General features: G+C 50.3%; 2 protein-coding genes across 2 annotated transcripts in view; both read left to right on the forward strand.

The window, feature by feature from the left end:
• Window positions 1-21,550, forward strand: part of LOC132571798 (uncharacterized) — a 76,540-nt gene extending 54,990 nt beyond the window's left edge. The window contains exon 18 of the mRNA XM_060238592.1: window positions 21,503-21,550. Within this exon, the coding sequence (XP_060094575.1) occupies window position 21,503 (1 nt within the window). The 3' untranslated portion in view covers window positions 21,504-21,550. The remainder of the gene's footprint in view (window positions 1-21,502) is intronic.
• On the forward strand, window positions 3,117-21,502 carry LOC132571799 (E3 ubiquitin-protein ligase TRIM7-like). The gene is made up of 7 exons (XM_060238593.1): window positions 3,117-3,422; window positions 4,451-4,615; window positions 5,952-6,047; window positions 12,845-13,075; window positions 14,752-14,774; window positions 16,404-16,522; window positions 20,985-21,502. The coding sequence occupies exons 1-7, from the start codon at window positions 3,117-3,119 to the stop codon at window positions 21,500-21,502; spliced, it is 1,458 nt and encodes a 485-aa protein (XP_060094576.1).
• Window positions 21,551-23,743: the final 2,193 nt, after the last annotated feature.

Consider the following 23,743-nt stretch of genomic DNA (forward strand, 5'->3'; position numbering starts at 1 on the left):
AAAATCCCACCACACCAAGAGCATGGGAAATGTGGAGTGGAAGCTATGCCTTTTCTCCACCCCCCACCCCCCAATCCAGTGCCATTTAGGCAATCACCTAGGCTCAACAACAGGGCATAGATGCCTTTGCTTGATGGTGCTAGGATTCAGAGATTGACGACCCCTGAAAGTGGAGGTTCCCTCAGTCTCCATGGCTAGTAGCCACCTATAGCCCTATTGCCATGAATCTTTCTAATCCCCTTTAAAAGCTGTCCATTCCTGTGCCCATCACTGCATCCTCTGTCAGCAAATCCCACATTTTAACCATCCTCTGTGGAAAGAAGTATTTTCTTTGGTCCATCCCGAACCTACTGCCCATCAGTTTCATTGGATGTCCCCATGTCCTAATATTTTTGGAGGAGGAGAAAAATCCTCTTGTCAGCTCTCTCCACCCCATTGCCTCCTGGCTCTGGGATTCAGAGGATTAGCGCCTTTGAATGTGGAGGTTCCCCTCAGCCACCACGGCTAGTAGCCACTGATAGACTTATCCTCCATGAATCTGTCTAATCCCCTTTGAATGCTCTTGATTCCTGTGGCCATCACTGCATCCTTTGGCAGTGGATTCTACATTTTAATCACTCTCTGTGTAAAACAGTATTTCCTTTTATCTGTCCTGAACCTACTGCCTGTCAGCTTCATTGAATGCCCTGGAGTTCTAGTATTCTGGGGAGCGGGAAGAATCAACAGCAGGCAGCTGACTTGCCTAACCCAAACTTAGGCCAATGATCTTTTGATCTCCTTCAACCAATCAGGATTCCCCCCCACTCCCAAGAGACGAGAGAAACTCCCCCACAAAAACAACGTTGACTGTTCTTAGAATTCCACAATTGAGAAGGATACTTTGACACAACCAATCTCCTATTTTGACACGTTTACTTGCTTTACTTAACTTGTTATTCCTGTTTAGTTTTCGCATCTATTAAAACATTGTCATTACACTGTATGCTAATTTCCACTGTCTGCATATCCGTGAACTGTCACCTTCCATTTCAGTGTATCGGAGGAAGTGTGCTTGCACACAAAAGCTGATCCCTTGAATAAAACTTTGTTGGTCTCAAAGGCTCCCCTGGACTCAGACTTTGTGCTGCTGCTTCAGACCAAAACAGGTGCCCACCAGGATCTATCCCCCCCTTCCAACTGTTCCAGCTGAAACCAGTAAAATGAATTGGCAGGGCTGCTGGATGCCTGCACAGGGGCCTTGGGCGGTCAGTGCTGAGGCGGGCTGCTCTCCCTAGTAGCTAACACCTGGTATGTACTGAGCTGAGAAGGGGGGTGGGGGTGGGAATCTTGCAGCTGGGATTTTACTCAGAGCCAGCTCATTCCCTGAACACTCCTCCCCCAATACTTGCTAGAAGCACTGATAGCTACCCCACTGAGACTGAATTTAGCCTTGTGGGATTCAGACGGTGCTGATTCTAAGGGGGGGGGGAGTATTTGGGATGCTTGCAGGGCTTTTTTTGTAGCAGGAACTCCTTTGCATATTAGGCCACACACCCCTGATGTAGCCAATCCTCCAAGAGCTTACAGGGGTTTTCTTACAGCGCCTACAGTAAGCTCTTGGAGGATTGGCTACATCAGGGGTGTGTGGCCTAATATGCAAAGAAGTTCCTGCTACAAAAAAAGCCCTGGCCGCATGTAGATTTCTCTCCCCCCGGAGTTTTATTTCCGTGCCCAAAGTGTAGCTAGGGAAGCTGCAGCTTAAATAGGGAAACCAAGTGAGGGGAAGGGGCTTCTGCGTTCTTTTGTCCCCAGTGGCATTTCTGCTCAAACACTGTATCTTTTCATTGTTGCTTTGCAACAGGAGTCAGCATACGGATGGTGTTTTAGCAGGGAAACAAAAAGACTCAGGAAGCTTACTGCTAGGTTCTCTCTCTGGCTGGTATTTTTGTGATTTTGTGTGTGTGTTTGTGCACACACCTGGAAGTCATGGTGTCCTCTGGTGACTGACCCCTACTGGGGGCCAGGAGGATATTCAGAGAGGTGTCTGAATAAAGCCTGCCCTTGTCTTCCTCACTTGGTATTGCAATGAGGTCTCCCATCCAAACACTTACCAGGTCGACCCTGCTTAGTTTCTGAGATCTGAGAAGATTGGGTTTGCCTGGGCTATCCAGGTCAAGGCACTCTTGGTTTTCTGCTGATTTAATCTCATCTTTGGGGGAACTTTTCCAGGATTTTTTTTTTTTTGTGGGAGGGGAGTTGCTGGAAACCTCTGACCCCCCCCCCCCTCCCGTCAAGCCCTACAGGGAAACTTCTCAGCCCCTGGGACACTGCATGGGCCAGTCCCCTAAAGACCAAAGGGAAGCCTCTTCCCTCCGGGGCGCCTGCAAATAGCAGCCAAAGGAGGGTAAAGGGAACCTCTCTCCGTATACTTTGAATATAACATTTTGGTCTTAAAGATGCCGCTGAACCAGGGGTCATTTCATAGAAAAAGAGATGCCAGGGCTCATTAGCACAACTCATTTGCATATGCCACACACCCCTGACATCACCGGAAGGTGTCCTAAATTATGTCAGCTCAGCATCTACCTGAAACTGCTTCTTGAATGATAACTGTCCTAATAAAACCTTACTCCCATCGTACTTTTTAAAGTACTTTCTCCTATGTGCCCACAGTGGCATGATGAAGATTTCTGCCTCTCTGCTTTATATGTTTGGGTTATTTCCCCATTATTTGTGTGTGTGTGGGGGGAGGGGGGATATTAGAAAGTCTGTCAAAGCTTAGAGTTCAGCAAAATTCTCACAGGCAGTGGAGCCCAGAAGCAAGGTGTTTTTTGGGGGAGGGGGGGTTAAGAAAGAAAGAGCAGGATACAATTCAGAGGTTCCGGAGCGGGGCTCCTGTGAGCTCCTGCTCCAAATGAAGTCTGAGCTGAACTCAGACTTTTGCTCCCCATCAGGACCGAATTCCCTGCCAAGGGCTGTCTTCCCGCCACTCTCTTTCTTGGCGCCGGTTCGTCTTCGGCCGCTGATTGGGCGCCGGCAGGGAGCTGATTCCCAGGAAAGGAAACACCCCGTCGCTACTTTGGGAAAGCGAAAGTAGCTCACTTCGTCTCTCCTCTCGCTTGGCGGAGGCGGCTGCCATGGCAGCCGGGGATCCCCTGCACGACCTCTGCGAGGAAGCCTCTTGCTCCATCTGCCTGGACTATTTCAACGACCCTGTCATGATTGCCGAGTGTGGCCACAGTTTCTGCCGAGGCTGCCTGACCCGTAGCTGGGGGGAGTCCGGGGCAGAGGCTTCCTGCCCCCAGTGCAGAGGAAGGGCTCAGCGCAACAGCCTCCGCCCCAACCAGCAGCTGGCCAGCTTTGTGGAAATAGCCGAGAGAGTCGCTCTGCAAGAGGTTGGTGCGAAGGGGGGAGTCCGCGAGGAGGAAGCCCCCCTCTGCGTGGTCAGTGGTCCTGCCCCTGATCTAATAACCACGCCCCATTAATTGTGGTTTGTTATTTGTAAGCACCTGCCTAATGACTTGTTAATTTCTTACGCCCCTTTCCCCTGAGAAGCAACTTCCAGAAACTTGAAAGAATGCACAAGTGTATTGTTCTTTGTTTGCCATTCTGTTATGCGGCTAACTTATTGTAGCGACTACACTAGCAGGGAGGGGTTGCCAGTCTGCAGACAGGAGATTCCCAGGTCTTAATGCAATTTTTGTTCTTCAGATGTGTGGCCACAGTCCCAGCAAGCTCTCACCTTCCCCTTCCCAGGTTCCTTGTGCAAATGAGGGGGTGGGATTGCCAAACTCCCCGTGGGTCTCAGTTTCAGAGTCCAAAATCCAAGAGTCGAGTTTTCTGACTACAACACCCAACCTAGTCAAAAGGATGACCAGACTGCTCTCAGCTGGCCTGATCCCGTTTGGCCAATCTTGGGCATTGCTTAGACATGCAACACGTTCTTCTGCTTGTGTGTGCCCACAGTCCAAGCAAGCTTTTACACACACACACACACACACACAGAGGTTCCTTGTGCGAATGAGGGGGTGGGATTACCAATCTCCCATTGGGTCTCAGCCTTGAAGGTTCCATGATCTTGAAGGTTCCATGATCTGTGGCCTTCTCATCCCTGATCTCTCTCTGAACTGCAAGCCATCGGGACACTTGTTTCCCTGATAGGGGCCTTCTGTCACTTACTAGGCCCCAACCCTGAGCCAAAATGTGAAAGGCCAAGAAATGGCTTGGAGAAAGGCCACTTTCTTGACAGAGGCACCTCTAGATCCCTCACATCGAGAAAGTGCCTCTCCCCTCCCCAAATTCCCAACTGAGAACCATAACCCATAGGGTTAACTTGGTTACATTCAGATGGGTGGATGTGGGTGTTATTTTTTAACTGAATACTAGCTATATCCAGTCATTACAAGAGAGAAACTGTCCTGGGGGAGAGGAAAAAATGAAACAAATCCTGTGTCTTGGTTTTGGGCAGCAGGCAGCAGTGGCAGCTGGAAAAGGGAGAGTTTGCCAGAAGCACCAGGAGCCCCTGAAGCTCTTCTGCAAGGACGATGAAGCCCTCATCTGTTGGGTCTGTGACCGATCCAAGGAGCACAGAGATCACGAAGTCCTTCCTCTTGAGGAGGCCTCCCAAGAGTACAAGGTAGGACACCAAAAGGTGGAGGTTGGTGGGATCTCTTTGCAGGTAAACTCCCTCCAATTTGTCCCCTGGCCTCTGGGCCTAAATTGGGGAGTGACAACCCCTCTTTGCTGCCTCCTTCCTGGCCTGGTGTCTCCCCAGTGCATTCCTTCCTGCCCCACTGCTGAGGCCGACATGGGGTGATACGGGGAGATGAGTTCATTTCCTGTCAGGCTGCGTGGCCCTCTAGTCAGATGATTGTGTGACAGAGCAAGGAGGGGGCAGCTGCCCAACTCCCAGTTTAAATCCCCCCCCCACATACACACACTGCTTTCCCGATGTCATCTGCTGTCCTGGAGTTGCTCTTTGCCTGGGGGCTGGGAGAGAATGTGTGCAGGTTTGGAACCTTGTCTCTCATTTGCACATCCTAGCTGTGAAGAAGCAGTTCAAATCAGAAGGACAGCATTGGTGGTGGGGTGGGGGTGGGGTAGGAAAGCTACACATGTCCAGGCCCACTCTGACTAGTTGTGCTTCTCCAAGGACTCAGCCGGAGGTCTTTCACATCAATGGCTACCATTTCAAGTGGAGATGCAAAGAGAATGAACCCAGGGTCTTCTGCTAGCCAAGCAGATGCTCTGCCACTGAGCCCCAGCCCTCCCGCTGCATTGTGGCACTGCAAGGAATCCTCCCCCCCCCCCCCCGCTTCCTGCAACTGTGGTTATTTCTATCCAGAATTCTTGCTGCATTCAGCCTCCTCTGAAATTGCAGGGAGTTTTAGTTTGGTGCAACATTGTGGTGTTTCCACTCATCTTCTCAGTTTTCTGCAGATCTGCAGCAGTTTTTTCTCAAACCTGATTTGGATCATTCTTTAAAGATCATATCAAAAGAGGTTTTTGAGGAAGTGTGGGAAGTATCAGTGCCGACCCGACGGCCCATGGCACCCTAGGCAGACGGGTGGTCTGCTGTCCCCCCTCCACAGCGAAGGGAGGGGGCAAACTAGGCGTTTGTCTAGGGGGGAAGGCCGAATTTGGCACCCCCATCCTGCTGGCACCCTAGGTGACCATTTAGTTTGCCTAGTGGGTGAGCCAGCCCTGGAAGGTATTGATTTTCACTACCATCCCCCACCACTGAGGTTTTTGCCTTTTCTCTTTACAGTAAGCAATACTTGACAGATTGCTGGAGTGTTAACACAATTTAGTGATATATTGACTACAAATAATTGTTTTTAATGTAAAAAATATCCAACCTGTAGCTGGGGCACGTGTGTGTAAATGTGTATGTAGTAGTGGGCAGGAGGGAAGAGAATGGAGTAAACCTTTAAAAAAGAATGCATTTCAATTTCCCCCCCCTCCCCCCGCAGGATCAGTTCCGCAACTGTCTGGAGATTCTGAAGAAGGAGAGAGAGAGAATTGTGGCCTATCAAGGAGACATTGAGAGGGAAAGCCAAGACTTGCTTGTAAGTGTCACTGTGGCTAGGGAACAGAGTCCAAAGAGCAGAAATGTCAGCTCACGAGACCGCCCCCTCCCCTTCAGTTGAGAAGTGGAGTTGCCCTAATCACAGCCCAACAACATTGCCCCACTGCCTTTCCATTACTTAACTGACAAAACATTGAGACTCAGTAAGGGCTGAAGGTGAAATAAGAGATTAAAAATTCAGATTTTTAATCCATCCCCCAGGCCAGACCTCACAACTATATTAAGTATAATTTATATTTGCTATATTATTTGTATTTGTTTAGCACTAACTAGCAGTTGAGTGCACCCAGGGCCGGCCTGCCCACTAGGCAAACTAAGCATTTGCCTAGGGTGCTGGTAGGGTGGGGCCCCCAAAATCAGCTCTCGCTCCTGCCCCCTAGACAAATTCCTATTTGCCTCCCCTTCCTCCCTCCCAGTTTTAATGCCCCGGTGAAACGCCGCTCTTCAGGGGTTCTTTAAAGGCTGCTGCCCCCGCCAATTAGCTGCTTGGCAGGTAAAGCAGCGCAGAGGCTGGCTGCTCACCAGGATCTGCGTTGGGCAGTGGCGGCAGGAAGGATGAGGAGCCGCTGAAAAGGCGGCCGCTGCTGGCTACTGCCTACTCACTTCTTCCCTGGATAGTGTGGGGAGGAAGTGGGGAAGAGCAGCGGCGGCGGCTGCTTTTTCAGTGGCTCCTCGTCCTTTCTGCTTCAGCGTTGTTTTACCCGCCAATCAGCTGAATGGCATGGGGCGGCCTTGAAAGAGACCCAAAAGCGCGGTGCTTCATGCTTCACCCAGGTGTTAAAATTGGGGCCATAGCGCGGGAGGGCGGCGGGCAGTGAGGCTTCCTGGGGCACTCATGCGCCCTATGGCCGGCTCTGAGTGCACCAGTGAAAAAGTTAAGGGCATGAGAGTTATGAGAAAAATCTGTGGGGTGTCCCCTTCCCTTGGTACCCTAGGCGTGTGTTTCTTTTGCTTAATGGTTAATCCAGAACTGACACAGGGCCATAGAATTCACCCTCCAGCTCATTGCTAGAAGCTCATGGAAACAAATTTGGCTGGCATGCTTATATGTACTATGGGGAAAAAAAGATGGATGGTTTTTTTCTCACCATTATATCAGAAATAATTTGTTAAATACATGGATAAAGTACAAGAAATATGGTGATGAAAGAAAGCTGTTATGGATAGTACCAGCAGAAGTAATAAAAATAACGGTTGAATCTGATGAAGAGAGAGGGTTGTCATATAATCAGTTACTAAAGATCCAAGGTGATAAAGTTGAATTAAAATCTGCTGAAGAGCTGAACAACAAGTATGACTGGTTTCAAATGCAACAAATAAAAAGTTTGGTGGAAAACGATATTAAATCTGAAGGAATTAGACACAAACCAACAGAAATGGAAAAGGTTCTGCTTGGAGATAATGAAAAATTAATATCGAAAATATACAAGTTATTGTTGAAATGGTCTACAGAAGAAGAAGTAGTAAAATCTCAAATGATTAAATGGGCAATTAATGCAAACAAGGAAATACAGATGGGTACATGGGAATATCTTTGGAAGAACTCTATGGGTGTTTTCGCACTTACCTTTTACTGGCGCGAGTACCCTCCTGACGCCGGCGAATCTGCAGGGATTTCGCACCAGAAGCGCCGGCGCACCCAGAAGCGCCGGCAACTTCCGTCGCTAAGCCAGCGCAAACGGAAATCGCAAAGATGCAGGAAAACGTTTGCGCTGGCTTAGCAACGGAAGTTGCCGGCGCTTCTGGGTGCGCCGGCGCTTCTGGTGCGAAATCCCTGCAGATTCGCCGGCGTCAGGAGGGTACTCGCGCCAGTAAAAGGTAAGTGCGAAAACACCCTATGAGAATATCAACATGTCAGAGTATTAAAGAGAATTGTTTTAAGATGATGTATAGGTGGTATATGACTCCTAAAAAATTGGCAAAGATGAGTAAAAAGATGTCAGATAGATGTTGGAAATGTAAGAAACGTGAAGGTTCTTTTTATCATATGTGGTGGACATGTGAAAGAGCGAAAAAGTTCTGGCAGATGATAGAACAAGAAATATCTAAGATTCTGAGATATGACTTCAAGAAAGTAGCAGAGACTTTTCTGTTGGGATTACAAATGGAAAAATTTCCAAAAGAAGATAGAACTTTAATTTGGTACTTGCTCTCAGCTGCTAGGACATTGTATGCGCAGTTGTGGAAGCAAGAAAAAATGCAAGAGAAATGGGATTGGATTTTGAAAGGTTTATTGTGGAGTGAGATGGATAAACTAACAAGAATTCTAAGAGACTATGATTTGGAAGTGTTTAAAAGGGAGTGGAAGAAATTTAGAGGTTATGTAGAGAAAGAATGGAACATAAAAAGACATTGGACAATTTTTTAATAATGAGTATTAGAAAAGGTAGAATATCAATTTAGATTGTTATAGTTAAAGGTACCTTTATAAGTGAACTTTAAGTATATAACATCGGTGGGAGTCTAGTAACGGAGGGAGGGGGGATTAGAAAATATCATATGGGTTAGGGATAGAGATGATATAAATGGATATTGTTACCATATGCTATCAATAAAATTGTTTAAAACCAGAATTCACCACCAAAGCATGTTTTCTCCAGGGGAACCAATCTCTGTAGTCTGGAAATGAGCAATTCCAGGGGATCCCCAGGCTAGGGTGACCATAATGTCTGAAGGCCAGCCAGGGACACGTTGGGGGGGGGGGGAAGGTAGGGGTGCGCGCGCGCGAAGCGCGTGTGCCGCCGGAAACAGGAAGTGACGTCACTTCCGGTGACGTCATGCCACCACAGGAAACAGGAAGTGACATCACTTCCTGTGACATAATTTCCCCCACGTCACCTGCCGGAAATGGGAAGTGACATCACTTCCTGTGACATCATTTCCCCCAAATGACATCATTTCCCCCAAATGCCACTGCCGGAAACAGGAAGTGACTTCACAGCACTTCCTGTGACATCCCCAAAAATCCCCCATATATCACCGCCGGAAACAATTTTGTTCTGAAATCCTGTATATACTTCATCAGTATATGGGATAAGGCACTTTCTCAACTGTGCTGCATAATGCAGCCTATTTATTTTGTCCTGTTTGCTCTGTTGGCTCTATCTGCACCACCTTCATCACTTTCGGGGTGTGGATCCCCCAGTGGGGTGGTCTCCCGACTCCCTCCGCCGGCTGTTTCTGATAGCCCTGCGCCCCCTCTTTCATTTGATATGTGTCCCGTGCAGGTGCCACCCTCCCGCCGGGAGATGCCGCAAAATGAGCCCCCTTGAGGCTTATGGCGGCAGGGCTCGGGGGAAGCGAGCTAGACTGCTGTTCTTTTGAGGGGTTATAGAGTGTTTCGAGCCCGTCCCTGTGGCATCGGTCCCATCGTTGTGGGGCCCAGGGGGCTGGCGCAGCGGCACGCCGAAGCAGCCTGTCACTAATAACACAGGTCGAGATGCAGGACAGGAACCCGGAAGTGACCGACAGGCTGCTTCAGCGTGCCGCTGCGCCGGCCCCCTGGGCCCCACAACGATGGGACTGATGCCACAGGGACGGGCTCGAAACACTCTATAACCCCTCAAAAGAACAGCAGTCTAGCTCGCTTCCCCCGAGCCCTGCCGCCATAAGCCTCAATGGGGCTCATTTTGCGGCATCTCCTGGCGGGAGGGTGGCACCCGCACGGGACACATATCAAATGAAAGAGGGGGCGCAGGGCTATCAGAAACAGCCGGCGGAGGGAGTCACGAGACCACCCCACTGGGGGATCCACACCCCGAAAGTGATGAAGGTGGCGCAGACAGAGCCAACAGGACAAAATAAATAGGCTGCATTATGCAGCACAGTTGAGAAAGTGCCTTATCCCATATACTGATGAAGTAAATACAGGATCTGAGAACAAAATTGCACCAGAAGACACAAACACAAAGCTCCCTTACACTGAATCAGTGCTTGGGTCCACCAAAGTCAGTATTATCTACTCCAGTCACAAACACAAAGCTCCCTTACACTGAATCAGTGCTTGGGTCCACCAAAGTCAGTATTGTCACATAAGAACATAAGAGAAGCCCTGTTGGATCAGGCCAGTGGCCCATCCAGTCCAACACTCTGCGTCACATAAGAACATAAGAGAAGCCCTGTTGCATCAGGCCAGTGGCCCCTCTAGTCCAACACTCTGTGTAACATAAGAATATAAGAGAAGCCCTGTTGCATCAGGCCAGTGGCCCCTCCAGTCCAACACTCTGTGTCACATAAGAACATAAGAGAAGCCCTGTTGGATCAGGCCAGTGGCCCCTCCAGTCCAACACTCTGTGCCACATAAAAATATAAGAGAAGCCCTGTTGCATCAGACCAATGGCCCCTCCAGTCCAACACTCTGTGCCACATAAAAATATAAGAGAAGCCCTGTTGCATCAGACCAATGGCTCATCCACTCCACCACTCTGGTCACATAAGAACATAAGAGAAGCCCTGTTAGATCAGGCCAGTGGCCCCTCCAGTCCAACACTCTGTGTCACATAAGAACATAAGAGAAGCCCTGTTGGATCAGGCCAGTGGCCCCTCCAGTCCAACACTCTGTGTCACATAAGAACATAAGGAGGGAAGGAAGGGAGGAGGAAGGGAAGGGAGGAAGGAAGGAGGGGGAGGGAGGGAGGGAAGGGGGGAGGGAGGGAGGGAGGGAAGGAAGGGGGGAGGGAGGGAAGGAAGAAAGGAAGGAAGGGAGGGAAGGGAGGGAAGGAAGAAAGGAAGGAAGGGAGGAGGGAGGGAAGGAAGGGAAGGGAGTGAGGGAAGGAAGGAAGGAAGGGAGGAGGAAGGGAAGAAAGGAAGGCCGCCCCCCACCCCCCCGCTTTCGGCCCCCTTACCTGCTTCCAGGGCGGCGGAGAGTCCAGCGGCGGCAGCGAGTCCTGCGGCGGCGGCCTCGCGGCGAGGGAGGGAGGGAGCTGCCGGCGCTGGCCTCTGGAGTCCTCCAGGGACCAGCGCCGGGCCTCTCCGCTACCGGCGCTGGCCTCTGGAGGCCTCCAGGGACCAGCGCCGGCTGCTCCGCGGCTTCCCCGCGGCCTCCGCTGGTCCCTGGAGGCCCTCCAGAGACTCTGGAGGGCCTCCAGGGACCAGCGGAGGCCGCGGGGAAGCCTTCGCTGGTCGGCGCTGGTCCCGGAAGGCCTTCCAGAGGCTCTGGAAGGCCTTCCGAGACCAGCGCCAGGTGCTCCGCAGCTTCGCCGCGGCCTCCGCTGGTCCCTGGAGGCCCTCCAGAGACTCTGGAGGGCCTCCAGGGACCAGCGGAGGCCGCGGGGAGGCCTTCGCTGGTCGGCGCTGGTCCCGGAAGGCCTTTCAGAGGCTCTGGAAGGCCTTCCGGGACCAGCGCCGGGTGCTCCGCGGCCTCCGCTGGTCCCTGGAGGCCCTCCAGAGACTCTGGAGGGCCTCCAGGGACCAGCGGAGGCCGCGGGGAAGCCTTCGCTGGTCGGCGCTGGTCCCGGAAGGCCTTCCAGAGCCTCTGGAAGGCCTTCCGGGACCAGCGCCGGGTGCTCCGCGGCCTCTCCGCGGCCTCCGCTGCTCGCTGGAGGCCCTCCAGAGTCTCTGGAGGGCTTCCAGCGACCAGCGGAGGCCACGGAGAGGCCTCCACCACCGCCGCCGGGCCCCGCGCGCGGGCGGGAAAGGCGGCAAGTGAGGGAGGGAGCATCCCTGCGCGTGCGCAGGGACGCTCCCTCCCTCACTCGCCGCCTTCCCCGCCGGCGCCCGCGGCCCACCGCCTCCGGGGCTGGCTAAACCGGGACCTCTAAATGGTCCCGGTATAGCCAGCCCGGGAGGCGGGAATAGGGGGCCAGAACCGGGACATTCCCGGGCTCCCGGGACGGTCTGGCCACCCTACCCCAGGCCCCACCTGGAGGCTGGCATCCCTAGATGCACAGCCTGGTCCGTATTCAGCAGAACAGGCCCCAAAGGCAGCTCTTAGGTAGGGGTAACATTGCAATTCTAAGCAGAGGTATTACCTGGGTGGTGAGTCTGGGGATGCTGTGGAACTGCACGCTCTTGTGCCTCGGGAACTCCCTGCCCTCCAGTGCCCTGGATGTTTTGTTTCGAGCAGCATCAGTTGACTTTCCAAGGCACTCTTTGCTGTAGAGAGAATCAAAGGCAGAAGAACATACGTGTTCAGGCCCCATATGTGTAAATGCACCAGCAAGCAACCTGGGAGGAGTCTCTGCCTCCTTCTTATGCTTGCTGCAAATGTTGATAGGTAGCCCAGCGATGCTGAATTGGGCCAAGTGGGGTTAAGCCATCGCAGATTCTAAGGTGGGGAAAGTACCTGGGATACTGAGTAGTGCGTAGTTCCCCCGTCCCCTGCAATTTTTCCTTGCCCAAAATGCAGCCAGGGAAGATGCAGTTTACATTGGAAGACGAAGCAAGGTGAAGGGGCTTCTGTGCTCTTTTGCCCCCAGTGGGGTTTTTACTCAAATAGTATATCATCCCCTAATATGGATTGGGGGGGTCAGCCTATGAAGGGTGTTCTAGTGCGGGAACAAACGGACTCAAGACACCCCTTCTTTTCTCTGGGTCTTGTGCTGCAGACTGAATCCTCTGTGGCTGAAAGAACCCCTCCGGGAGTTGGAGGGAGATCCTTGTGTTCTTTGGCCCTGAGGCTGGTCCTGGTGGATCTTCCGCTGTCCCTGCTGAGTGTTAATTGTGATCTCTGAAAGGCCCAAGTGCTCTTCTCATAGGAAGCTCTCAAGTGCCTCTTCCCACCACAGAGACCAGCTGTGTTCCTGACACTGGACCGATTTTCTTCTCTTTCCATTTCAGAAACAAACCCAAGGAGAGAAGCAAGAGGCAGTAGCAAAGTTCAGGCAACTGCACACGTTTCTGGAGGAACAAGAGAAGCTTTTGCTGGCCCAGATGGAAGAGGTGGAGATGGAGGTGGCAAAGAAAAGGGACCAGCACCTGGCCGAACTCTCTGAGGCCCTCTCCTCTCTCGAAAGCCTCATCCGGGAGATGGAAGAGAAGTGTCAGCTGCCAGCCAGTGATCTCCTGCAGGTGAGGGGGTGGCAGGAACAGGCAGGGTCCCCTAGGGGAAAAGGCTGGCTCCAAATCTTCTCTGTGCCTCCTCTGCTCAGCAGAAAAGCAAAGACGGCCAGTTTATGTTGCTAGGAAGTTTTCATCTCTGCACGTGAGCTGTTTTCCTCTCTGTCCTTTTGCATCTCCAGCCAGGGGCAGACTGGACAAAAGCAGGGGCTCTGTGAAACCTCCCCACCCCTGGAGTGAGGATTCCATGCAAGGTTTTTCACAGTACATTTTAAAAGGAGGATGTCTGTGGGGCAGGGAACGTGGCTTATGGTGGCAGCTTGCAGATGTGCGCTCCAAATGCACACAGACACACAACAGGTGGTTACAGGAATGGCATCTGCACACCTGTTCCTGCCACCGCTGAGCTTGCTTCTGCCTGCCCTTCACATCCGTGCAGATACGATGGCATTGATGGCTAGACCCTCCCTTCCCTTTTGTTGTTATAATAATAATAACTTTTTATTTGTATCCCGCCCTCCCCGCAAGCAGGCTCAGGCGGCTCACAACATGTAAATACCGTGTACAATAAAACCATATGCAATAATTTCAGTTATAAATTCCAGTTATAGATTCACATACAATTTCAGTTATAAAATCATCCTTAAAATAATTAAAATTACATTAGAATTAAGATTATGGTGCTATAGTTAAGATCTTTCATAAAATCCAGTGACTAAAACATAAAACATATCCAGCAGGACTTTCTTGGCTCGGTATTAAGTGAAGGCTATTTTAAAGAGGTGGGTCTTACAGGCCCTGCGGAATTGGTCTAAACATCGCAGGGCCTATACCTCCTCCGGCAGTTGGTTCCACAGTAGGGGGGCCGCTATGGAGAAGGCCCAATCCTGGGTGGACTTCAATCTGGCCTCCCTTGGCCCAGGGATATTCAGCTGGTTCTTTCCAGCTGACCTCAGCGCTCTCTGGGGTTCATACGGGGAAAGACGGTCCCTTGCAAGCTGGCTCAGCAATGTAGCAGGGAAAAGGGAGGCAGTCTCCCAGTGATGCAAGGCTGATGGAAGAAACGTTGCTAGGAATGCCTTTGCATCTGCAGGTGGCCAGAAGGGGTACACAGCCCTCCAGCCTTCCATGTGAAGAAAAATCTCTGTGAACATGATCGTTGTTAAGTTGTCAGAGCAGATCACACCGCTCCAAAATGGCTCCACTTTGTCTGCTGGTATTAACCTCACAGAGATTTTCCTTCCACTTTATGAAGATCTACCCCAGTCTTTGAGTGAAGTCTGCTAGCTGGACACAAGCAAAATGACAGAGGGTAGAATCTTCCAGAGAGGTCTTCCTGGTATGATCTTTTAGCAAGCACTGAGATCTTTTTTAGCAAGCATTGAGAGCCAGTTTGGTGTCGTGGTTTAGTGCGTGGACTCTTATCTGGGAAAATCGGGTTTGATTCCCCACTCCTCCACTTGTTTGCAGCTGGAATGGTCTTGGGTTAGACATAGCTATCGCAGAAGGTTGTCCTTGAAAGGGCAGCTCCTGTGAGAGCCCTCTCAGCCCCACCCACCTCACAGGGTGTTTGTTGTGGAGGAGGAAGGTAAAGTAGATTGTGACCGCTCTGAGACTCTGAGTGGAGGGTGGGATATAAATCCAGTATCTTCTTCTTTTCTTTCTTTCTCTCTGCCATTTTTCCTCAGGATGCCAGAAGCACCTTGCAGAAGTAAGTAGGCCTTCAGCATTAACCTTCATAATGTTGGGATTGGACTGAGTAGCCTGTGAAGAACACAGTCCTTCAGAATCTTGACTCAGAGCCAAATCAGGTTTAACTTAGTGTGTGGATCTCCAGCCATCTTTCAGTGGCAAACAGCTTATGCACAGAGCCTCGTCAGCAGGAAATTGTGTAATGAAATGGTGGGTGGTCTGGGTTGGCATCTAGAACAAGGGTCTCCAACCTTTTTGAGGCTGCCGGCAGCTTTGGAATGCTGACATGGTGTGAAGGACGCTGCCACAGGAGATGATGTCAGCCACAAAACGGCTGCCGCAGCTTACCATCAGTCACTTTATAAAGATGCTTCTGTAATGGTAGCAGCAGATTGGCCACAGTTGTTTCCACTTGTGAATTTGTCCTTCATTCAGTACTGCAGGGAGCAGGAACAGCAGTCATTCCCTCACCTATTTTTTGGTCTTTTTCATGTTAGGGGTAGGGGGGAGAGAGGGACAGCTGGGACAGACAGACAGACAGCCGGGATAGTCCTTGTCCAGAACCCTCACGAGCTTTCTTGTTCTTTACCTGGACATTTGCGAGACAGACGGGAGCAGGGGATTTGGGGTTGCAGTTCTTAGGGCCAAACCAGACATTTGCTTTTTAAAAAGATAGTTTGGCCTGGGCTCCACAGGGTCACATGCCACCTGCAGCAAATGGCTCTAAAAGAAGAAAGCAGACCCTGTTTAGGCCTCAAATGCCCCTCTGGGAGAGGGAGGGCTCCTGCCTTCTCTTCCTCATGCCATTTGTTTCATGCCAAGACAGAGTTGGGCAGGGGATTTCCCTGTTTTTGTTGTTCCACATGCACAAAACGCAGCACAAGGAGCAGGAAAAATGGACAGTTAATTTCCGCAGTGCTATTTAGTGCACAAAACCAGCTGTATTGTTTTGTGGTAGCCATTCTCTGCAGTTGCTGTGTGGAACCCAGGTCCAGTTCTTAACAAAGCAGGAGCTACACTGGGGTGAACATTTCTCTTCAAAGGCGGGCCCATACCCAGAAAATTTTAGGTGGGGGGGCCCACCGAATTAAATTTCAGATGGAGGGGCCCACCGCTCTGGCAGCCCCGCTCCCCTCCAAAGTGTCTCCCACCCACCGACAGACCGAAGCACTGGAAAAGCGGGACTCTTTCAAAGCTGCAGCCTCCCCCCATCAGCTGATCAGTGGGAAAAGCAGCAATCGGGAGGAAGTGGGGAGGAGGCAGCTGCTTGCCTCTGCGCTGCTTTTCCTGTGTGTCGGTGGGAGGGAGGGGGGAAGCACCACAGAGTGGGGCTGGGGCCAACAGAGTGGCGGGGAGAGCAGCGGCTGCCTGAGCAGCAGCCACAGAGAGAGCAGGGGCTGCGAAAGCACCGGGGAGAGCCGGGTGACCAGGAGGGGCCATACAGGTGGAGGGTGGGGTTGGGTGGAAGGGCCAGCACCCCCATGGCTACAAGCCTGTCCAAAGGGCCCTCCCCCAATCTTTCAGTGTTTTCAGCATCAGCCTGGGTCTCTCTTGGCTTTCTGGCAGTTCCTTCCTCTACTTCTTTCATCCATTGGGACAGGGGAGATTCTGAATTGGATGGATAGCATCTTAATGGGATTTTCTCCAGGTATGAAGAAAAGGAGTCATTTGAGAATCCAGTGGATTTCCCACTTGCCCTGAAGTGGCACATCTGGTACTTCTCATATTTCAATCCCCCTTTGGAGGTCATCAAGAGGCAATTCAAAGGTAATGAAGAAACACTGCAAGAGTTTCAAACTGGACATTAGAGTGGGCCTGAAGTTCCAGGATGGTTATATCGTTAACAGACCCAGGAACGTGGGGAGTTTATGTATCAGTTCAGAAGGCCATTTTAATTCACCATGTAAAGTTTTCTGATCAGAATTCTACCATAACTTCAGCTCAGAATTGCATTACATTGACCTCTTGATGTTATTCTGTGTTGATCTCTGATCATTACTGTGACCATGCAAGGGCACATGGTGAGGTAGATGGTCAAGCAAGCACCTGAAATGATAGGAAGGGGGAGGGAAACTGCCCTTCAGGGCATCTGCATTTAATGAAGATAGCCACTGGATCAATTTCAGGGACACTCCCCCCCCCCCTTCTCTTTGCTGAGCAGACAGGTTAAAACGGATAAAAGGAGGTACTTCTTCACCCAAAGGGTGATTAACATGTGGAATTCACTGCCACAGGTGGTGGTGGCGGCCACAAGCAAGGCCACCTTCAAGAGGGGTTTAGATAAAAATATGGAGCAGAGGTTCATCAGTGGCTATTAGCCACAGTGTGTGTGTGTGTGTATAAAAAAAATTTTGGCCACTGTGACACAGAGTGTTGGACTAGATGGGCCATTGGCCTGATCCAACATGGCTTCTCTTATGTTCTTATGTACAGTGCTGTCTTTAAAGTAAAGTCATACCCTTCAAAGCCCATTGAAATCAGTGAGTTTGAAGGGTGTAACTCTGCTCAGGATGGCACTGCAGAACCTTTGTCTAGAAACATCCTAAATTTAGCCAGATTGGACCCTTGGGCTGCAGTCCTTAGCATACTTTCTATTACATGAATCTCTAGTAACTCCAGTGACTTGTGAAAACAAATTTGAATATTTGTACACAGTCCCCTCCCCCCCACCCCGAAAAAGCTTCTACTTGACCCTTTAGCTGTAACTCATAAGGAATATGTACTTATGCGCCATCAAGTCACAAATGACTTCTGGTGACCCCACCAAGAGGTGTTCAAGGCAAGTGAGAACAGAGGCAGTTTGCTATTTCCTTCTTCTGTGGAGTCTTCTTTAGTTTCCTGTCTAAGTACCAACCCAGCTTCCAAGATTTGATAATGTTGGGCTATATCATGCTGCCTTATTTTTATTTATTTATTTATTCGGGATTTGTATCCCGCCCTTCCCACAAGTGGCTCAGGGCGGCTTCCAACATATTTATTTTCCAACATATTTCCCTGCCCAAAAGAAAATAGTATTAGCTGATATTTTTGTCCCAAGATTTGTGATAAGTGGAAAGGTCTGCCACTCACTTTCTGTTCCTTTGCTTCCTCAGACACTCTGGATTCTGGACTTCATCTGCAGAAAGGTACATTTTTCTTCATAAACTGATCAATTGTTTCTAAACTAAAAAGCTTCACCTTACAATTTGTGTTCTTCTGCTTGGCATTCTCAGAGATAGCCCTGCAGAAGAGGGTTACCAAGTCAGTCAGAAAATACCTGGGGACTTTGGGGGTGGAGCCAAGAGACTTTCCTGTTCCCTGAAATAAATAAATAAGAATACAGCAGTGCAGTTCCCCTGAATACAGTCTTAATTTCCTCACCCCAAGCAGCTGCATGTTCCCTGTAAACATTCTCTCTCTGTCTCTCTCTCTCTTCGCAATAAACAGTTTGCAATTTCACACTTGTGTGGTCTCACTGGGGCAATTTACTCATGAGTTGCTGAAGTTCCAAGTTCTTCAGACTAACACAAGGGAAACCAAGGTTCTAGTTTACCCCTAACTATGCAAACGACCTCTGAAAAGATTGTAAAACAGAGGTTCTGGGCTCCTGTCACAGCTACTGGGAGCAACCATGTTGTTCTGCCAGCTCACCCCACCCACATTCAGCCTGGATTTAAAGACACAGACACACCATCTAAAAAGTAAGTCTTTTCAAGTATCTTTCAAATTTCCAGAAGTAGAAAGGCACATGGTGGCTGTGGGGGTGGGGCTTCCCTTGCTGGCCAGCTGACTGGGAGGAGGGGAAGGAGGCTGCAAAAGTGAGGGAAACCCCGCTGGGACCTGGGGATTGGCAAGCCTACTACAGAACACTCTTGTTTCTCAAAAGCTGACCCTCCCTGCCACAGCCAGTTCCTTCTTGCTCTGAGGATATTGGTAAGGACGAAAGAAAAGGTGAACTCTGAGGAGATGAACTGCCTCTTTTCACCTACCTGCTGCCATATTGAAACGATGAGAGAATGGCTGCCGGGCAAGAGCTTGACTGAGCTTCATAAGAAAAGTCTTGCTGTTCTCCCACCAAAGGTGGCTATTGGGGCATCAGGTTTCCCATCCAGAGTAGATCATGTCTGATGTTCAATATCTCAGTGTTGGTAACTCCAGTCCGAGAGATTCCAACTGGCAATATTGCATTTCTATTAAAATTCCCACTGAGGATATCAGAACAGGCATTAATTTTTGCAGCAGCTGCGGGGGTGGGGGGGAGGTTGGGAATATTAATTCTTAAGTACCAAGGATATTTCTGTCAGTTCTGGCTCTGCCCCTTGTTCAATGTGTAGCAGGTTTTTCCCCCGCTTCCCCACTGCATTCAGGCACCTTCTGGGTTTTCCCAGCTGGCCATAAGAATGCTGGGAAGTTAAACCGAGCTCCACTCCAATGAAACATATTTCAGCACAAAGTTGCAAGGAAAATGTGGAGTGTATTTTCGCTCTACTGCACATCTTCTTTGCAGCTTTGATTCCTGCTTCAGCCTGTAAAGGCAGGGCAGCAGGAACTGGGGAATGGGTGAATAAGGAACTGGGGAATAAGGTCTCCACATCCACCATCAGCAGATGGGTCAGAGGCTGCATTTTCCTGGCATATAAGTCCAGGGGACTGGATCCCGCTTTGGATGTTACAGCCCACTCCCTCAGAGGGGCAGAAACCTCAGCATTATCCGGTCCTTCCCTTCCTTAGAGGTGGTCTGTAGGGCTGCAACCTGGAAATTGTTCCACTCATTCACCAGGCATTACAGGATTGACAAAATGGGCTCAGCTGAGACTACTTTTGGAAGAAAGTGGTCCTGTAGCATACCTTTTCAGGCTAGAGTCTGAGATTCTTCCCCTCTCTGAGGCATACTGCTGTCTTATGTGCCAGATGTGGAGACTTCCCCACCTCGGACCACTGGAGAATGGAAGATTTGTCTCACTGTGCATCTTCCTTGTTGGTGGTCCTAGAGTAGGGCAGTCTCTTCCCATCCAAGGGGGCGAATTCCCTTTCTCAGAAGGCACTTGAGCCAGAGTAGGTGTGCTGTATTGACTCTATGGGGCTTCTTTGCCTCAGTTTCAGTTTCCTGAACTGGTGAGTGTCTCTTTTGAATTCTTCACCCTGTTCTCTGTGCGGTTGGTTGCAGGTTTTTTTGGATCATTTTATTGGAGGTCTGATTTCATGTTTGATCATTTGGAAAGGGAGTTGTGCTGCTTCGGGGGCAGACTGGGGCCTGGGAGCAAAGCCCCTCCCCTCCCGGAATTGCAAGGTTCTGGACTCTCCCAGTCTCCAGGAATGAGCTTCTCCCAAAAGTAGAGACTGCCCCACCCCAGGACCAGCGAGATGAAGATTCCTGATAAGGGAGACAAATCTTCTGTTCTTGTGTGTGATTTCTAACCAAAGAAACCTGTGACTGAAAATGCCATTTTTTCCCTCTCCTTCACAGTTCTCTTTTCAGGATGGGATACGGGAGGAAATAGATGGTGTCCCTGTGGGTGCTTGTTGTGTACATTGTCTGCCTTCTGAAGCATGTGGGAAGACATCTCTGCCTTTTAGAAGGGCAGGAGCAGGCAGGAGAGCCTGGTGACCAAGGAGAGGGTGGCAGAGGTGGGAGGAGGCCACGACTGGCAGGAGAAGGAAGCCAAACAGGCCAGGGGGTGGAATCTAGGGTTGCCAATCCCCAGGTGGGGGCAGGGGATCCCCCGGTTTGGATACCCTCCCCCCGCTTCATGGTCGTCAGAAAGCTGGGGGAGGGGAGGGAAATGTCTGCTGGGAACTCAATTATTCCCCAGGGAGATTTATTCCCATAGAAAATCTTGGAGAATTGATCTGCGAGTATCTGGGGCTCTGGGGGCACTGTTTTTTGGGGTCGAAGCACCAAATTTTCAGTATAGCATCTAGTGCCTCTCCCCAATATACCCCCAAGTTTCAAAAAGATTGGACCAGGGGGTCCAATTCTATGAGCCCCCAAAGAAGGTGCCCCTATCCTTCATTATTTCCTATGAAAGGAAGGAATTGAAAAGGTGTGCCGTCCCTTTAAATGTGATGGCCAGAACCCCCTTTGGAGTTCAATTATGCTTGTCACAGCCTTGGTCTTGGCTCCACCCCCAAAGTCTCCTGACTCCACCCCTAAAGTCTCCAGATATTTCTTGAATTGGACTTGGCAACCCTAGTGAAATCCCCCAGCTGATGCCGTTTCACTTCTTGTCTCCTCATTTCCCCTCAACAGCAAATGTGACTCTGGATCCAGACACGGCCCATCCATGGCTCATCCTGTCTGAGGGTCAGAAAAGCGTGCGAGTGGGAGAAAAAGCTCAAGTTCTGTTCATCAGTCCGGAGAGATTTGAGATGTATACTGCTGTGCTGGGCCGTGAGGGATTCACAGGAGGCTGCCATTTCTGGGAAGTCCTTGTGGGAAGTGAGGAAAGCTGGGCTGTGGGGGTGGCCAGAAAGTCTGTGAAGAGGAAGGGATTCTTCACTATTGCTCCTGAGGAAGGGATCTGGGCTGTGGGGAAGCAGTCAGGGATGCACGGGGTTTATATAAAAGAATATTACCCTCCCCTGACTGTGACTGGGGAGCTGAAGAGGATCCGAGTGTGCCTGAACTATGCTGGGGGGCGAGTGGCCTTTTTTGATGCTGACCGAGCAGCCCTTCTCTACGAGTCCTCTGGAGCCTCCTTCCATGGAGAGACCCTCCTGCCCTTCTTTTTAGTGTATAAAAAAGGCCACCTCAAAATCTCTTCCTAGGACCTTTTCTTCACACCAGGACCATCAAGAAGAAAATAGTATTTCTCAATATTCTTCCTTTTTTCAAGGCCTGTGAAGACCTCTCCTGTCTCCAGCCACCAAAATTGACTGGGGTAAATTGGAAGTATTTCCCCCTCCATTTCCAAACATTCCTCCCCCCCCCTTTGTATCTTATTCCTTAAAGTGACAGTAATGCCTTTCCCATTGTAAAAGATACAGGAGAGCTCTGAACAGACCCCCCCCCCCCCCTCGATCTCTCCAGCCTTCGTTCTCCCGCACGAGAGAGGAAGTGCTGCAGAGCCTACAGAGGAAGAAGAGGTCCTGCATGTTTCAGTTACTATTTGGGATTTCCTCTCTTCTTTAATGGGCACTATCTGCTGGGTTTTGCCTGTGTTCAGCCTGCCTTTTCTGATGGACACTGGAGATCCTGTCCCTGCCAAGGTAGCTGTGTTCAGATACCACTTGTGTTTCAGCTATGCCAGAGATTGAAAAGATGTTATGTTTATTATAAAGTGATGTTTTGTTGAAAAGTGATGCTTGAATTCTGCAGTTTTCTTTGGTGGGGGCGGGGGGAGGTGGGTGAAGCCATTTCATAACTGCCAGACAAGTCATAAAGGCTGCCATCATTTACAGACTTGACCCATCCCCAGCTCTGCAGTTGGACAGAAAAATCCAGAGGTGGATTTGCATAACCAGGGTCCTGCTGGGCTATGCTTGCATTGCGGTTGCTCTTCCTGTTGTTTTTGTGTCTCTTTTCAAACCGTTATAGGCCTTTCACATTCACACAGCCATCGTGTTTTCCTTTGCTGTAGTGGTTAAATGCATGGACTCTAATCTGGGAGAACCAGGTTTGATTCCCCACCCCTCCAAATGCACCTGCTGGAGTGACCCTGGGTCAGTCATAATTCTGTCAGAGCTGTTCCTCTCAAGGGTTCTGTCAGAGTTCTCTCAGCCCCACCTACCTCACAGGGTGTCTGTTGCAGGGAGGGGAAGGGAAAGGAGATTGTAAGGCACTCTGAGTGAAGGGAAGGTATAACTCCAGTCTCCTCTTCTCTCCTCCTCTGTGTTTCCAAGGAACTGGGTGCTCCTGTTTTCTCTCCTACCCATGCCCCTATGAGGGAAGCCAGTCCAAGAGTGAGTGAGCTTCGTCCTGGAGCTTTTGAGTGCAGAGCTGGGGATGGTGGGGTCTGGGAAGAGGAAGGACTGGGGGGAGCATGATGCCATAGCCATCCTCTCAGTGGCCATTCTTTCAGGGAAACTGATTTATGTTGTTTGGAGATTAACTGTAATTCTGGGTGATCTCCAGGCCCCACTTGGAGGCTGGCAATCCGATAGCTGAGCAGGAACTTGAACTCAGGCCTCATCACTTTAAGTCTACCACCCTCAACACATTGGGGGAAACAGCAACCAGAAAGTGAACTGAGTGCTGAAAGGAGGAAAATCAATACAGAACGACAAAGAAAACCCAATGGACATGCACAGTGAACACAAGTGGAAAAATTAGGCCTTCCATTTTTTCCTCACAACAATAACCCTCAGAGCTAGGTTAGGGTGAGAGTGTGTGACTGGCCCAAGGTCACCGAGGAAGCTTCCATGGTGCGGTTGGGATTGGCACCTGGATCTCAAGATCCTTTGGTAGGTCAGGAAAGCTGTTAAATTCGCCACTGTTTATGAAAGATGTTTTCCACCCTCCCTCCAAGGGGGAGACCGTTGTGCCCGTCCAGTGATTCTGAGGTGAGACAACCAGCAGGTAATTCTTGCATAATGGAGGAGACGCCATGCTGGTGGTGGGTTGAGAGAGAAGGAGGAGATTCAGCTTCTACTTACAATGGCTGTGCGTGGAGCCCTCTACCAGTGAATGCCATTGATCTTGTCTCTGAGTTGGGGATGGACATTCAGCTAAGAAATGGTGCCTTGAGGGTTGAAGGATGCCTAAAAGGCAAACTGGAAGTCAGAGGATAGGGAGTTGCCAGTGGATGCACAGGTCAAGAGAGGATTCAGTGAGAGGCGGGAGTACAGCCTAGGAGGGGTTATGAACCAGCCCTGTAGCCAGGATTTGGAAGGTCACGGGAGCTTTGATTTTTTTTGGGGGGGGGGCACTCAACGGGCCCAACCCATAGCCGCTCTCATGGCCACCTGACCTACCATCACACTGGCTGGTGCCCCACACAGCCGGGATTAAACTTTGTTGGCCTTAAAGGAGCCACCTGTCTCAAATTTTGTTCTATTACTTCAGACCAA

Source organism: Heteronotia binoei, chromosome 5, assembly GCF_032191835.1.
Source record: "Heteronotia binoei isolate CCM8104 ecotype False Entrance Well chromosome 5, APGP_CSIRO_Hbin_v1, whole genome shotgun sequence".
NCBI lineage: Eukaryota > Metazoa > Chordata > Lepidosauria > Squamata > Gekkonidae > Heteronotia > Heteronotia binoei.